Genomic DNA, 18,068 nt, shown 5'->3' on the forward strand with positions numbered 1-18,068 from the left:
TTACTGCTGTTTCTTTAGAATCATGGGACTTGGGAACAGCAAATAACACTGGTGAGCAAGGTGGATACAACCTCCAGTATGACAGCTTGTGGCTGCTGATCATGTGACCCACTGCTGCTGCTACTGCATTGCTAGAAGCTCTTATACCCCAATCGAATTATGAGTGGCACGGCAACGGTAGAGGAGTGTAGATGTAGCTACATCACACTCCATTACCTCAGAGCATGCAAGTCCTCTGTTGACACCGTAGAGGAGGCAGGGATGATTTGTGTTGTACTTCCAAAAAGGCTGGTAGGTATGGCGGCGTTATCAGCACGTTGCTGACTGTCCTAGAATGGGCGTCAGCCCCAGTTATCCAATGATGATGAGCTGGATCAGTAAGCCATTAAGGTTTAAATCCTGCTGCTACAGCTAACTTCACAGCAGTGGCTGCGTATGTGCATCACGCCAAATGATCTGGATCAGAGGCAATGAACAGCTTTTGTAACTGTGATTGCATCAGGCTGTAGCACTTCCTGGCAACCGGACTGGTGTCAGCCCGTGTGGTCTGGCGACACTGGTGGCTGAGTGCATCAACCTCAGTCAGAAAACAAGATAACCAGGGTTCCGTGACAATGGTTAAAGGAAAGCACGTTTAAAATATATCTGCAGTGCACCAATGTTAATCATGTCAGTAAGCCGTCATCAGCTGACCGCAGTTAACTCTGTGTATTGTACTGGAAGGCACTCTGGAGATGCAGAGCTGTTAATAGAGATATAAATTTGCACACGGCCGCCTATATGCATACGTTTTATAGACAATCGCTGGTGAGTGACGTCATTGTCACATCCTCGAACTTCTGTCAACAAGTAGAAGTGTGGTTACATCTCTATTCTAGTCCATTTTTTATGTTTGACAAAATGAAAAACAAAAGGACACTAAATTTTTGAGATAGGAGATGGATGCACTTCTCGAATTGGTCGGTGCTTATGCATGAGCTTTTGAAAATACAAGAACTGATGGCTGTAGTACAAAAGGAGAAATGTACAGAGTCTTGTGTTGGTCATTGTTTCTAAATACATAAACTGCATGGTAATTAACACATCTAATTGTCATTTTTATTAAAAGTGTGCGTCTTCTTATTTCTAAACACGTATTTCTCACAAAAATACATTTTACAGTGCAAACAAAAATCCCTAATTACCGACTTTTTAAAAAAACATTGTTAATAAAGCTCGTGTGGGTAAAAAAACTACAAACTATTTTTTTTATCTTTTTGCATTTTATGCTTCATGTAAATGCTCATACAACATGCAACTTTGTTCAGAAATTTGTGTCCACCTGGAAATGAACCAACACTCCCCATGCAATGAGCGTGTGCCCTGCCACACAACCAAGCTACTTCTCGAAAAGAATTCTACTTGATTGTAGTATATAATGCTTGGTAGAAAACATAGAAGTCGGTTTTCTCATGAATTTTTTAAGTTCCACCGACTGCTTTGGGAGAGGTATTTTTGTGATTCGAACTTCAGTTTATATATATATATATATATATATATATATATATATATATATATATATATATATATATATAAGGGGTAGGGATGGATTTGAAAAAGAAGCGTACCCGCCGCAAGTACGACTTTATTCATCCAGTATTTCAGACTGAAAGCACTTACTAACTTGTAGTAAACTTAACGAATATTTTTTTCTCTCGCTGAGAGCTTCTACAAAATGATGAAACAAAAAAGATTGGTTTGTTGGTTTAGAGGGATTCCACAGCTATTTTTATATTTCATGATTTTATTCAACTGCACTCACTTATTAATTTAGGCCATACAGTGTCTGGATATTCTTAAAACTGTAGAAAATTATGAGAAAATCATTATTTTTGTCTGTTAGAGACTTTTTCGTTCAAATATGCATCAGGCCACTTAATGGACGGTACAGTCGTCAAAATAATAGTTTCGTTCAAATCTGTAGAATTCCAGGGAAAAGTCAGCATCACAATACTTTAATGAGTTCTTCTTTCTTTCCACAGTACTTGGAAATGAGATTCGGCAAAAGCGTGAGAATTCTGGGCTCTTTCTTCTTCATAATTGGTGTGGTAAGTAATAGTTTTGTAAATTGATCTTATGTATCTTAGCATGATGACAGTCTAGTGTGTGACTGTGTTTCATTTGAAATGTGAGGAAAAGGGAAGGGCTAAGGATTTTCTTTCCTAGCAAATTATGTTGTTTCACGTTAACTGTGTATGTTGTCTTATCTATAAGAGCAGAAGGGGGAAGGTGCGTTCTTAAGGACAGTGAAACAAGAAATTCTTCGCATATCCATGTAATTTTAAGCTTTTCTTAGAAAAGTTATTGAATGTATGAGTTCCTAAAAAAACAATGACGTATGTAGAACACCTAATATAAAGGAGTGTCTACATTACAAGAATAAGAAATGGAACATCTGATAACCCTATGGATATTGAATTCTTCATTTTCACTTCAAGTTTGGTTGTCATGGGTATGCTGGCATGGGTATGCTGGCGTTGACATTCCTCTCCTGGGGCAAGCTCGGCCACAACTGTTGTAACTGATCCTTGATGTCCTTGATATTCACAGTGAAGCCATGACCTTGATGCCACTGAATGCAGTCCATGAGGGTGTTGCATTTGAGTCAAATTTTCATAGAACTTAGTAGTATGAGCTCACTTATTAGTATGACCCGGCCTGGCCTGGATGGATACACTGAGTTGGTTTGGAAGTATGTCGTAAAAAAGGTGTGTCACAGATTCCAGCTTCCTCATGTGTCACTTCCTATGCAACAGTATCGTAATGCCATTTTTCCACAGGACAACGCTTCCTCACACATGCCAAGTGCCTCTATGAACTGTTTGCATGATGTTCTGGAACTTCCATGGCCAGCAAGATCCATAACCTGTCGCCAGTAGGACATTTGTGGGACCAGCTCAGACATGGTCTTCCCACCGTGAATATCAGGGACATCAAGGATCAGTTACAACAGTTGGCCCAGTTCGCCCCATGAGAGGCCACAAGAGTGGAATACTGTTACATGAGAGGCGACACATGAGGGTGCAGGATGTCTGTGACACACCCCTGTGCTTCAGAATTCCCTCAGTACGAACCATGACCTGAAGTCATATCTAGTGACTCCAGCGATGGTGGTCTGGCTTAGTGCTTAACCCTGATTGATTGCTGGAGAGGGTGTGACACGATTCATTGGCACTCCATGCTTGCTGACCACCCTACCACTAACAACTCAGTCATTTGTGTTGCAGTGTTTGCGGTAGCCTACGCTTGGGGTAGTCTGGCTGCTGCAAGACTACGATCAGTGGTATGGGACGATAGAGAGTTTTGAGGCTGTTCATAACTTGTTCTTGTACATCAGGCACAATGTTAAGGGGATACGATGCGATGGTGTACATTACAGCGATTCTCCATTCTGTTGGTTGGGTGGTCTACCAAAAACTTGAAGATGGGTATGCTGGCGTTGACATTCCAGTTCACTTCAACAAAGGATACTGCCACATTGAATGCTCCACGAATCTTTATACTGCATGATTCAACCTGCTAGCCAAATGGAGATCTACAACAAGGTCCTTTTCATATTCACTCAGGTGCCGATAACACTATCTCACTCGAGTACATGGTGCATATGTATATCATGGGGGAACATGCAAGACCTTTGTCTTAGTATCTTCAATGGAACACTAATGCGCAATGCCCAAGTTCCAAATATTTCTTTGTATCTTGAATGTTTCATCTAAAAATGTCTGTGTGTTGGATTGTCTCTGTTTCAGATATGCTGGATTCCCCTGGTCATTTTCATGCCTGCCATAGCTTTAAACCAAGGTGAGAATTACCTGTTCATTTATGCTCCAGTTCTTTTTCTATAAAGAGAAAAGTATAATGAACATGCTCAATTCGACAAAACTTTATGATGGAAATTATAATTTTATTAATGTAATTAAGTCCTAGGTATCCTACAATTATCCATAACTATATTCAGACTGCACATTTTGAAAAAGAATTAATTATGTATGAGATTTACAACAGATGTCCTAAACACATGATATATCTGCCTAATATAATTTATTATCTAATACAGACAATCGAGGAGTAGCAAGTGATACAGTCAGTGATGTATTTTGTAGCACATTTTGAGCCACGTTAAGCCCTGTTTTTCTGACAAATACCAATAATTTTGTCCTTGTTAAGATTGAAGGATTTAGTGTACTAACGTTCGTTTGTCTACAGATTCTCGACAAAGTTCATGGCTGCTTGCACGAAATTTACTCAGAATTGTACACCTTCTTTACGTAAACGGTTTTATAGGCTAAATTTAGTTATGAATATTACGTGACGAATTAGAGGTCGGAATACTCGTCAATACTACAGCCAGAGCGGAAAAATGTGATTCGCAAATTCGTTCAGAGTGGTCTACTTGCAAGTCACTTGTAAATGTAACAGTGACATGAAAATGATATATTTGGCGGAAAATATGGAGTTTCTGATCACCTACAACGTCATGAATCGTTCACATGTTTTCGAAGACCCAAATACATTTCATGAAAATGATCCTTCGCAGCGAGATGACAAAACTGAAACATTACTGATAGAATGATAACTTGAAACTGTTTGACAGCCTGCAAAATAATATCCAAGACTCCGGTATTTTCATATTTTTAATTTGATGAGATCAGATTAAAGTCTTCGTTCCCACTCACACATAGGACATGATTTTACACATGCAAAACTTTTTGCCTTACAATTTAATTAAATAATAATGGTGATGCTCACACATTGAAGATGTCATAACCCAAATCTGAATATCTGTAGTGAAGCGTACATGTTGAATAAAGTGTATGCACACTGTAGTTTGCAACTATTTTACGTTTTTCCATATAGTTCAACAATTTTCACTCTGACGAAGAGAAGGCTCAGGATGGTGGCTCGATACCGAAGAACGGCCTGAATAACGTGGTGTACAACCTTGTGGTTTAATGGAGATGAATTTACACCGCCAAGACAACTGCGTTTGTGTGATGATAGACTGGTACGCTTAGCTGTCTTCTGTTCGTTACAAGACATGTAAAATTTTTATTTTTCTATCTTCTTTGACGTCAAAATGTGTCGTTGTTGAAATGGTCTTCACTCTGAAGATTGTTTTGATGCAGCTCTTTCAATGTTACCCCATCTCGTGTAAGTCTCTTCATCTCCGAATAACTACTGAAACGTACATTCTTGTGACCCAGCATGCTGTATTCATCTCTTGGTTTACACTTACCACTTTTATCACTAAATGATAATTAATCGAAACCCTCAGCTGCCGACAGGTGTCGTTGATAGACCTCAGTTGGGACAGCTGAAAATGTGTGCCCCTACCGGTACTCGAACCCGGGGGTCTCTTGCTTACATAGCAGACGCTCTATCCATCCGAGCCACCGAGGACACATATGAACAGCGTGACTGCAGGGACTTATCCCTTGCACCCTTCCCGTGAGACCACATTCCCAACAGCCCACAATCTACATACGTAATGTTCCTAATAGATATTGGAGAAGTTGCACGGCCATCAATGGTTTCTGTTCTTTCGAGAACAGTTACTATCTTCATATATACATAAAGGCTACCTGGCCATTGACCTTCGTCTGTGCGAATGCGGACAGGTTGCCCGAACTCTTACGGGAGTCGTCACCTTAGTGCGCGCGAGTAATGAGTGGATGGGCAAATATCTATTGGGAACAGTACGTATGTAGATTGTGGACAGTTGGGAATGTGGGTCTCACGGGAAGCGTGCAAGGGATAAGTCCCTGCACTCGCGCTATTCGTCTGTGCCGTCGGTTGCTCAGCTGGATAGAGCGTCTGCCTTGTAAGCAGGAGATCTCGAGTTCGCGTCCCAGTCGGGACACACATTTTCAGCTGTCCCCATTGATGTATATCAACAACACCTTTCGGCAGATGAGGGTTTAGATAAAGAATCATTTATTCTAGAGTAGCTGCACGGTCATCAATGGTTTCTGTTCTTTCGAGAACAGTTACTATCACTTCCCTACAGTACTAAACTGGTGATCAATTGACGTCTCAGAATGTGTCCTTGCAATCGATCCATTCTTTTTGTCAAACTGTGTCACAAATTTATTATCTGTCAAGTTCCGTTCCATACTTCCTCGTTAGTTGCACGACCTTCGCATCTAATCTTCAGCGTTCTTCTGTGGCACCACAATCAAAAAGATTCTATTCTCTTCTTGCCTCAACTGTCTCACTTCCAGACAGACCTACACTCCAGACAAATACCTTCAAAAAAGACTTCCTAACGCTTAAATCTACACTCCTGGAAATGGAAAAAAGAACACATTGACACCGGTGTGTCAGACCCACCATACTTGCTCTGGACACTGCGAGAGGGCTGTACAAGCAATGATCACACACACGGCACAGCAGACACACCAGGAACCGCGGTGTTGGCCGTCGAATGGCGCTAGCTGCGCAGCATTTGTGCACCGCCGCCGTCAGTGTCAGCCAGTTTGCCGTGGCATACGGAGCTCCATCGCAGTCTTTAACACTGGTAGCATGCCGCGACAGCGTGGACGTGAACCGTATGTGCAGTTGACGGACTTTGAGTGAGGGCGTATAGTGGGCATGCGGGAGGCCGGGTGGACGTACCGCCGAATTGCTCAACACGTGGGGCGTGAGGTCTCCACAGTACATCGATGTTGTCGCCAGTGGTCGGCGGAAGGTGCACGTGCCCGTCGACCTGGGACCGGACCGCAGCGACGCACGGATGCACGCCAAGACCGTAGGATCCTACGCAGTGCCGTAGGGGACCGCACCGCCACTTCCCAGCAAATTAGGGACACTGTTGCTCCTGGGGTATCGGCGAGGACCATTCGCAACCGTCTCCATGAAGCTGGGCTACGGTCCCGCACACCGTTAGGCCGTCTTCCGCTCACGCCCCAACATCGTGCAGCCCGCCTCCAGTGGTGTCGCGACAGGCGTGAATGGAGGGACGAATGGAGACGTGTCGTCTTCAGCGATGAGAGTCGCTTCTGCCTTGGTGCCAGTGATGGTCGTATGCGTGTTTGGCGCCGTGCAGGTGAGCGCCACAATCAGGACTGCATACGACCGAGGCACACAGGGCCAAGACCCGGCATCATGGTGTGGGGAGCGATCTCCTACAGTGGCCGTACACCACTGGTGATCGTCGAGGGGACACTGAATAGTGCACGGTACATCCAAACCGTCATCGAACCCATCGTTCTACCATTCCTAGACCGGCAAGGGAACTTGCTGTTCCAACAGGACAATGCACGTCCGCATGTATCCCGTGCCACCCAACGTGCTCTAGAAGGTGTAAGTCAACTACCCTGGCCAGCAAGATCTCCGGATCTGTCCCCCATTGAGCATGTTTGCGACTGGATGAAGCGTCGTCTCACGCGGTCTGCACGTCCAGCACGAACGCTGGTCCAACTGAGGCTCCAGGTGGAAATGGCATGGCAAGCCGTTCCACAGGACTACATCCAGCATCTCTACGATCGTCTCCATGGGAGAATAGCAGCCTGCATTGCTGCGAAAGGTGGATATACACTGTACTAGTGCCGACATTGTGCATGCTCTGTTGCCTGTGTCTATGTGCCTGTGGTTCTGTCAGTGTGATCATGTGATGTATCTGACCCCAGGAATGTGTCAATAAAGTTTCCCCTTCCTGGGACAATGAATTCATGGTGTTCTTATTTCAATTTCCAGGAGTGTATATTCGATGTTAACTAATTTCTCTTTTTCAGAAACGCTTTTCTTGTCATTCCCAATCTACATCTTACACCCTCTGTACTTCAGCCCAAATAGCAAAACATAACTACTACTTAAAGGTTATCTTTCCTAGTCTAATGACCTTAACATCGGCTGTTGTAATTCGACTTAATTCCATTACCCTTGTTTCGCTTTTGTTGATCCTCACCTTACATAGTCTTTTGAAGACACAGTACATTCCGTTTAACTACTCTTCCAGGTCCTTTGCTGTCTCTGAGAGAATTACATTGTCACTGAAAACCTTCAAAATTTTTATTTTTTCCATAAATTTTAATTTCTTCAAATTTTTTTCCTTGATTTCCTTTACTGCTTGCTCTATGTACAGATTTAATAACTTCCTTCTCAACCACTGCTTCTCTTTCATGCCCCTCGACTCTTATAAATACTGTATAGTTTCTGTACAATTTGTAAATAGGATTTTGCTCTTTGTAATACCCTCAGGCTTCAAGAAGGATGTAATAATGCCGTTTCAAAGTAGGCAGGTGCTGACATGTGTGAATATTACCGAAATAACAGTTTAACAAATTATGTTTACAAAATACTGACCCTAATTCTTTACAGAAGACTGCCACCTTCAGAATTACAAAGGTTGTATTCAAGTTAACGTTGTAAAAAGTTTTCTTGAAGTTTATAAATGCTTTAAACGTGGGTTTGCCTTTGCTTAACCTATCAGATAAGGTAAGTTGCAGGGACAGTATTGCTTCATGTCTTCGAACACATCTCCAGAATCCAAACTGATCTTCCCCAAGTTCAGCTTCTTTCCAGTTTCTCCAGTCTTCTGTAAAGAATTAGGGTCAGTATTTTGTAAACATAATTTGTTAAACTGTTATTTCGGTAATATTCACACATGTCAGCACCTGCCTACTTTGAAACGGCATTATTACATCCTTCTTGAAGCCTGAGGGTATTTCCCCTGACTCATACATCTTGCACACCAGGCGAAATACTTCTGTCACAGTAGGCTCTTCCAAGAATATCAATAATTCTGACGGAATGTCGTCTACTCTAGTGGCCTTGTTTCGACTTAGGCCTTTCAGTGTTCTGTCAAATTCAATATAATTAAAACAGTTGCTCATTATAATGGATATAAACCCATAATAAAACAACCCCACAACAAAATGCAGACAAAAACCATAGATCCACTTCACAGCCGTCACTTCAAGCCAAATCGGTGTACCACAGAAGCCAAACCTAAATATGTTACTCTCCCATACATAGGCCCACTATCATACCAAATAGCAGACTTATATAAAAAGAAAAAATATCACAATCAGCTTTACCACAAATAATAAATTATATTAAAAAGCAGTCCATGATGTAAATACCACCAAGAGTCCCTACCATAAATCAGGAATATACGAACTCAACTGCGATACATGCCCAAAATTCTACATTGGACAGACAGGCAGAAGCTTTGAAATTAGATACAAAGAACACATTGATGCTTTAAGACTTGGAAACTTGAACAAATCTGCATCTGCAGCCCATATTGCTGAAGAAAACCATTCAGTGGGAAACATTGAGAACAACTGTCTTCCATTTTCCTGTTTCAGTCAATCGTTGCCTAGTCCTCACTCTGACTCCATCCAAAGTCTCGTATTTCACATAAGCGTCTGTTCCCTTTGGGTAACTATCCAACCAACAGTCACAAAACACGTTGTGATACACGTTTCATCATCACATAAGCTGAACGCTAAATACTTGCAGAAATAGGGCCAACACACTCCAAAACCGATGACGTTCAGCTGTGATATACTCGATGACTCAACAATAGCAATTTAATATCTGCTCACCAACGGCTACATTGCAAGACGCCACAGAAGCGACCTCATTCTATGACTCACAAAGTGGGACTGTAATCTATTCTTCGCCCATAGGTAATTCTCCTCACTGACGTAACTGCTATCCCTATAGCCGTTACTATCTCAAATGGTTCAAATGGCTCTGAGTACTATGGGACTTAACATCTGACGTCATCAGTCCCCCTAGAACTTAGAACTACTTAAACCTAACTAAGGACATCACACACATCCATGCCCGAGGCAGGATTCGAACCTGCGATCGTAGCGGTCGCGCGGTTCCAGACTGTAGCGCCTAGAACGGCTCGGCCACTCCGGCCGGCTCGTTACTATCTCATCATTAATAATGGTATATTTACAATTACATTTACTTATTTATTTCACACACAACAACATTTAAGTATTTAACATATTAATGATGAACAAAAAGTCTTTAAAAACCTTGTAAAGTAAGTAGTTGATTATTTACAATCTTTGTCGCTACGTAGAGGCACGTTACCGTACCGTACATTCGCAGCTTATCACCTTTCGTTAACGCTTACTATTGTCGCTAAATGGTTTAAGCGTCTACAAAACGAACAGTCGTACTAACGTCTGTATCAAGACAGAACCTCGAGCTACTGATACGTATAGCCAACACAACGAAAAGAAACTTGACCTTTAAGAACTTATGTAACGGTTAACACGAGCATCGTTAAATCCCTCCCCCCACCCTCCTTCACCCTGCATCTCCCGACAAGTCAAGCGCCCAAAGACAGTTAATTGTGCTTGCAGAGCAACTGACAAATTGCTGATTCCAATCATGCTACAAGGACAGAACAAGTGACACTGTTAGAGCTCCTGGCTGTTTCGTAAGTGTAGTGTGTTATATACAGGGTGTTACAAAAAGGTACGGCCAAACTTTCAGGAAACATTCTCACACACAAATAAAGAAAAGATGTTATGTGGACATGTGTCCAGAAACGCTTAATTTCCATGTTAGAGCTCATTTTAGTTTCGTCAGTATGTACTGTGCTTCCTCGATTCACCGCCATGATTTCATACGGAATACTCTACCTGTGCTGCTAGAACATGTGCCTTTACAAGTACGACACAGCATGTGGTTCATGCACGATGGAGCTCCTGCACATTTCAGTCGAAGTGTTGGTACGCTTCTCAACAACAGATTCGGTGACCGATGGATTGGTAGAGGCGGACCAATTCCATGTCCTCCACGCTCTCCTGACCTCAACCCTCTTGTCTTTCATTTATGGGGGCATTTCAAAGCTCTTGTCTACGCAACCCCGGTACCAAATGTAGAGACTCTTCGTGCTCGTATTGTGGACAGCTGTGATACAATACGCCATTCTCCAGGGCTGCATCAGCGGATCAGGGATTCCATGCGACGGAGGGTGGATGCATGTATCCTCGCTAACGGAGGACATTTTGAACATTTCCTGTAACAAAGTGTTTGAAGTCACGATGGTATGGCAGGTACGTTCTGTTGCTGTTTCCATTCCGTGATTAATGTGATTTGAAGAGAAGTAATTAAATGAGTTCTAACATGGAAAGTAAGCGTTTCCACCTAACATACACTCCTGGAAATTGAAATAAGAACACCGTGAATTCATTGTCCCAGGAAGGGGAAACTTTATTGACACATTCCTGGGGTCAGATACATCACATGATCACACTGACAGAACCACAGGCACATAGACACAGGCAACAGAGCATGCACAATGTCGGCACTAGTACAGTGTATATCCACCTTTCGCAGCAATGCAGGCTGCTATTCTCCCATGGAGACGATCGTAGAGATGCTGGATGTAGTCCTGTGGAACGGCTTGCCATGCCATTTCCACCTGGCGCCTCAGTTGGACCAGCGTTCGTGCTGGACGTGCAGACCGCGTGAGACGACGCTTCATCCAGTCCCAAACATGCTCAATGGGGGACAGATCCGGAGATCTTGCTGGCCAGGGTAGTTGACTTACACCTTCTAGAGCACGTTGGGTGGCATGGGATACATGCGGACGTGCATTGTCCTGTTGGAACAGCAAGTTCCCTTGCCGGTCTAGAAATGGTAGAATGATGGGTTCGATGACGGTTTGGATGTACCGTGCACTATTCAGTGTCCCCTCGACGATCACCAGTGGTGTACGGCCAGTGTAGGAGATCGCTCCCCACACCATGATGCCGGTTGTTGGCCCTGTGTGCCTCGGTCGTATGCAGTCCTGATTGTGGCGCTCACCTGCACGGCGCCAAACACGCATACGACCATCATTGGCACCAAGGCAGAAGCGACTCTCATCGCTGAAGACGACACGTCTCCATTCGTCCCTCCATTCACGCCTGTCGCGACACCACTGGAGGCGGGCTGCACGATGTTGGGGCGTGAGCGGAAGACGGCCTAACGGTGTGCGGGACCGTAGACCAGCTTCATGGAGACGGTTACGAATGGTCCTCGCCGATACCCCAGGAGCAACAGTGTCCCTAATTTGCTGGGAAGTGGCGGTGCGGTCCCCTACGGCACTGCGTAGGATCCTACGGTCTTGGCGTGCATCCGTGCGTCGCTGCGGTCCGGTCCCAGGTCGACGGGCACGTGCACCTTCCGCCGACCACTGGCGACAACATCGATGTACTGTGGATACCTCACGCCCCACGTGTTGAGCAATTCGGCGGTACGTCCACCCGGCCTCCCGCATGCCCACTATACGCCCTCGCTCAAAGGCCGTCAACTGCACATACGGTTCACGTCCACGCTGTCGCGGCATGCTACCAGTGTTAATGACTGCGATGGAGCTCCGTATGCCACAGCAAACTGGCTGACACTGACGGCGGCGGTGCACAAATGCTGCGCAGCTAGCGCCATTCGACGGCCAACACCGCGGTTCCTGGTGTGTCCGCTGTGCCGTGCGTGTGATCATTGCTTGTACAGCCCTCTCGCAGTGTCCGGAGCAAGTATGGTGGGTCTGACACACCGGTGTCAATGTGTTCTTTTTTCCATTTCCAGGAGTGTATTTTCTTTCTTTGTGTGTGAGGAATGTTTCCTGAAAGTTTGCCCGTACCTTTTTGTAACACCCTGTATAATAAATATTCCACACAATATGGCCAGGATGAGGATTCACCGCTTCTCAAAATCATGAAATGCAGTGAAGATGATAAACTGTGAATGCCTAATGTTAGGAAAGCGATCGTGGTAGACACGATAGTGCGACTCTTGCGTTGTTCCTTCCCTCACCTTGATATGTAATCGTTTTAGTGAGCTGAAAGAATTCGTAATCCATGATAGATTCAAAAAAATAGCTGCTGTAAAGCACAACAAAGTCTTAGAAGCAGAACAACAACGAACCTCGAACTGGCTATTCCGTAACTTGTAAATAAGAATTCGAAATAATAAGTATATTAAAAAAATCCTCTCCTCGTAAAGTTTGTCAGTGACGGCTTAATAAACAGTGTAGAAACGATCAGGGCATCACTGTAGTCACATTGGAGGATATACCCTTATCTGTATAATATACTAGCTTTGTAATTTCTCTTTTTCTTTCTAAACAGGTACACATACATGAAGCAGACCCATTTACATATAAAAAATAAATGACAGACAATGATTTTTAGGATTAATTTACCTAGCTTTCCCCCTGCAGCGTTGTCCACTTACACATTTGTCACATATATGTAAAACAAACGTATATTTTACGCATATTTAGCATATCTCACATACATTTGTACATATGTTTCATCCCAAACAAACTTCGCTCTGCAGTTAGATATAAATTCTGGGGAAACTTACACTGAAGTGACAAACATCATAGGATGCCTCCTAATGTCGTGTTGGACTTCCTTTTGACCAGTGTAGTGCAGCGACTAGACGTGACATAAACTCAACAAGTCGCTGAAAGTCCCGGCAGAAATACTGAGCCATGCTGCCTATACAGCTGGCCACAAATGGGAAAGTATTGCCGGTGCAGGATAGTGTGCAGGAACTGACATCTCGATTATGTCCCACAAATGTTCGGTGGGTGGAGAAATCATAGCCACGGACTGTCCAGAATGTTCTCCAAACTAATCGTGAACGATTGAGGCCAGGTGACATGGCGTATTGTCATCCACAAGAATTTAGTCGTTGTTTGGGAACATGAAGTCCATGAACGGCTTCCCATGGTTTTCAAGTAGACCATTTCTAGTCAACGATCGGTTCAGTTGGACACACAGTCCACACCATTAAGGAACCACCACCAGCCCCCACAACACGGTCCATGGCTTCGTGGGGTTTGCTTCGCATTCAAATGCTACCATCAGCTCTTTTTTATCAACTGAAATCGTGACTCATCTGACCAGGCCACGGTTTACCAGTCGTCTGTGGTCCAACCGATGCGGTCGCGAGCCCAGAAGTGCCGCTGCAGGCGATGTCATATTGTTCACAAAGGCACTCACGTCGGTCCTCTGCTGCCATAGCTCGACAAACTTTTGACACTGTGGATCATTAAATGTTGAATTCTCCAACAATTTCCGAAGTGCAAAGTCTCATGCGTCTAGCTCCAGCTACCATTCCGGGTTCAAAGTCTGATAATTCCCGTCGTGCGACCACAAACGCGTCAGAAATATTTTCACATGAATCACCCGAGTACAAATGATAGCTCCACCAACGCGCTCTCCTTTTATACTTCGTGTACGCGGTACTACCACCATCTGTATATGTGTATATAGCTATATCATGACTTTTGTCACCTCAATGTTTAATTGTGCCAGTAATTGATGGTCGTTTCGTGAATAACTATCGCTGGCATCCGTCTAATTCTCCGCTGTTTTACACCATGCGACTCTAGAGAGAACGTCAAATATATCTGTGGTGTTGAGCCATGTGGCATGATCTTTCGCCCCGAAACATGGTGGTAAAATTAATAGTTCCTTACACGCCACTCCTTCTATCCTCACCCCAGCTCTAGCATTACTAGAGGTACTTTAATCCCACTGTACTTTTATCCATGTATGTGCAAAGTTTGGTGGAAGTTACTGAGTTATCCCACACCCTCAGCCTTAGGGTTGTGAGGCAGCGTAATTGCCACAATAAATTTTTGCAGTTAGCATGTGATATATGTGCAAATGATGGTAGAAATTGCTTCAGCCGTGGCAGAGATATGCTGATATGTAACTAATCTTTGCACCCCGCCCCCCACCTACCTACAAATGTGGGTTGAAATGTCATCCTGACTGTCAGCAGGAAGTCAAGCGACACTGAGAACTATGGTTTCATACCAGTATTGGTATTTATGGAATACTTTTAAGTGTCACATCTTGCGGTTGGGGTATATTATCCACTCATTATCTTTATAAAAATAATTATACAAATAATAAGTCATGTATATAAATAATTTGACTGACATTGATGTAGACATTCCTGAGTTAAGGTTATATGTCACGCCCCTTTTCGCCCTTGTCCCTATGAATGGTACGGGGTTCTTACTCCCTTCGAAATCTTCGCGGTCTTATGCGAAAGGACTCACCAACATTTCATCATAATCGGATGAATGGCATCAGAACACACAGAAGACGAACAAACAAACACTCATTTTTATATATAAGATTATTTGCGCATATGCTGTGTTCCTCAGTGAACCGGTTCCAACTAGACCGCGTCTTACGAGAATGTTCTCCTGCGTTCGCTTGCTGATATGTAAACCATACTTTACATATCATCCACAACTATTCCTTCTAAAGAGACTAGCAAAGTGCTTCCTGTCCTCAGTTTTGACTGTATTATGTTGAATTTTGTCATCAGTAAATAATAGCTTGTGATGTTTCCATGTGGTTAATTTGTCTTCATTATTTCTTTCCAGTTACTGGCGTGAACTTGCACATCATATCCCCTGTGGTGTGCATTGTGTGCATCTTCTACACATGTGTGGTGAGCTATATTGTCCTTTCAGTCGATACTGAATTGAATGCATTTTAGAAAAGCATCTTCATAAGACATCTTTCATTTTTGACTTAACACAATTTATTTTGTTACTAATACAACGTAAGTTATTGTGTACAACGTAGATACGATTTTCATTCGTAAGGCCGCATAAGCGATCTTACCATAACTGTACATGAGGATTAAATCTATGTAGGGATGAGACTTGGGCTCAACACAGTAGTGAAAGAATTCTCCACTCTAGGAAATGAGGTCATATAAGATGTCTGAAACAAGGAGAGTACCAGAAGTAGAATTACACGGGCCAAGAAAGCATTCTTGAATGAAAAGGTCTTTGGTATTAGATGTGGAAAAATTTAAGAAGTTCTAAAGAGCTCACGTTTGAGTCAGCATTGTGTGGAAGTGAAACTTGGACTATCGGAAATCCGAATGAAGCAAAAAATCTAGAAGCGTTTGAAATGAAGTGCTATCGCCAGTGGTTTGTTGGCTCGGAGCTAGCGACTTACAGCTTTCTTGATGTGTTCCAACAAGTGCCTGTCAGACCAATTTGGTGGCCTAGATATTAAGGTGAGTTCACTACCATGTTGCACAATCACCGAAGCACGATTCTGGCCTTGTGGTATGGACTATTGCCCTTGTGGAAGGTGACATTGTCATCAGGGAAGACATCAACCATGAGGGAATGATGATTCGTATTAATGTTCACATACTTCACAGCTGTTAAAGTGCCCTCGATTACAGCGACAGGTCTTATGGACCAACTGCAAGCCGATTTTGACTTAAAAAATAAATGTTATGCTCACTGTGCCTTATTGCTGTTCCTACACAGATTTATCTATTTATCTTCCTGATGTATTCCTTTTCACAAGTCTTTTAATCCATGATCCTCTTTTGCAATCCTTGGTTGCTGTACTTAATAAAATCCTTTTCAATTTTCCCAAGGTTATTGCCTCCTCTACCTTCAACTCGGTGTCGATGTCGGCAGTTGAACAGAAACCCGCCAAGGACGTTCAGTTTTAAGTCAATCATAGCTTACTTCTACATTTAGTTAGATTTTTCTACTAATAAGTCATTTTCAGCCAGCTTCCAAGGCTCTTGTTGAATCCCTTACTACATCAGACGTTATATTATTCGGAGGGTATCCTTTCGGATCGAGATGTTGACATGTCACACATATCCATCGAGCCTTCTCCCCTTAAAAAAAGGAAAATCCTTAATACTCACACAACTAGAGGGCAAGCGTTCTCTTGATGCGCAGGTCATTCTCACAAAAAGCCTCCCTTTCACATCAAAATTTCTCTCGACATCGACGAATTGAGGCTCCAAGCGTTCCCTTGAGGCTGGTCACATAAATATACACGACGCAGAATCGCACACACACACACACACACACACACACACACACACACACACACACACACACACACACATACACACACGCACACACACACACATACACACACACTCAACATATATATATTTGACAACTTCACTATCGCCCTACAAAACAAAGCCACCGTCTCAAACAAACCTCATCCTTATCCAACCTGTTTAATTCGACTGCCTGTACATAACACACTTTGAGTGTACTCAGGTAATTATAACCTGAAGAACTTCACATTTTCCAGAGCAACAAATTCACGCAAAAGTACAAGCAAAGCAAAAATTGACCAATCTACAACCATTAAATATAGTCTGAAGATCACAGTCCTCCAACACATATTGGGCGCTCACCTATACAAATTAGTAATCAAAACAATGCGTTCTTCAGTCAGCAAACACAAGCTTCACAGAACCAGAATATCATACAGGATAACACATCTAAACTCAAAAGAGGACACATCAAAGACACTACGACAATGACGTTACGGACATTTTCAAGGTATACAAAGGAACCAGATGGCACATCTTATTTGGTGAACTAAATTGAATACATGCTGACAAAATTCTCATACTTATGCAAAAAATATAATTCTGCTGAGGACCCTCGTATTATGCTGACTGACTGCATTCGATTACACTGATCTCAATGGATATACAACAAACTTCAGTCAAAATCAGATTTATCTTGCCACACAGTCACCTTCTGCCTGCTCTACGAAATCGGATACCAGAGGATGAAGAAACCCCACAATTATCGCTAACTTAACTGTAGAAAATAATTACAGAAAAGTAACACACACATCGACTATCAGATACAATACCAGAACACAACCAAACAACAGGAAAGCACTCATTATTATACGAAACATGGTGTTTCAAAGTATTTGCATCAAATGTGCCAGGTGCCCATTTGTATTCGTCCGCCCTGGGACGGTGAGATTTCATTGAACTCCTACGATCTACTAAGTGTGCTGCATTCTATCTACCTCAGAAAACTGATAATAGTTTTCAACAAGAATACCTTAAGAAAGGGTGTCTATAAGATATTTTACAAAAGGAATCAGGAAGTTTAATTGAATCTATCTACCCCATTTCATGTTGAACGATCAACTGAATTATAGGAAACATACACTGCATACATGCACGTCGTAGTGTGCCTGCCCCCTGCCGTCTCTAAGCGCCATAACCAAAAC

At 43.0% G+C, this 18,068-nt stretch overlaps 1 protein-coding gene across 1 annotated transcript in view; it reads left to right on the plus strand.

Moving 5' to 3' along the window:
• Positions 1-18,068, plus strand: part of LOC124619547 (sodium-coupled monocarboxylate transporter 1-like) — a 182,890-nt gene that overhangs the window by 64,878 nt on the left and 99,944 nt on the right. Inside the window, exons 4-6 of the mRNA XM_047146017.1 lie at positions 2,022-2,087; positions 3,789-3,840; positions 15,413-15,480. Of these exons, the coding sequence (XP_047001973.1) occupies positions 2,022-2,087; positions 3,789-3,840; positions 15,413-15,480 (186 nt within the window). The remainder of the gene's footprint in view (positions 1-2,021; positions 2,088-3,788; positions 3,841-15,412; positions 15,481-18,068) is intronic.

Source organism: Schistocerca americana, chromosome 6 (genome assembly GCF_021461395.2).
Source record: "Schistocerca americana isolate TAMUIC-IGC-003095 chromosome 6, iqSchAmer2.1, whole genome shotgun sequence".
Classification (NCBI taxonomy): Eukaryota; Metazoa; Arthropoda; class Insecta; order Orthoptera; family Acrididae; genus Schistocerca; species Schistocerca americana.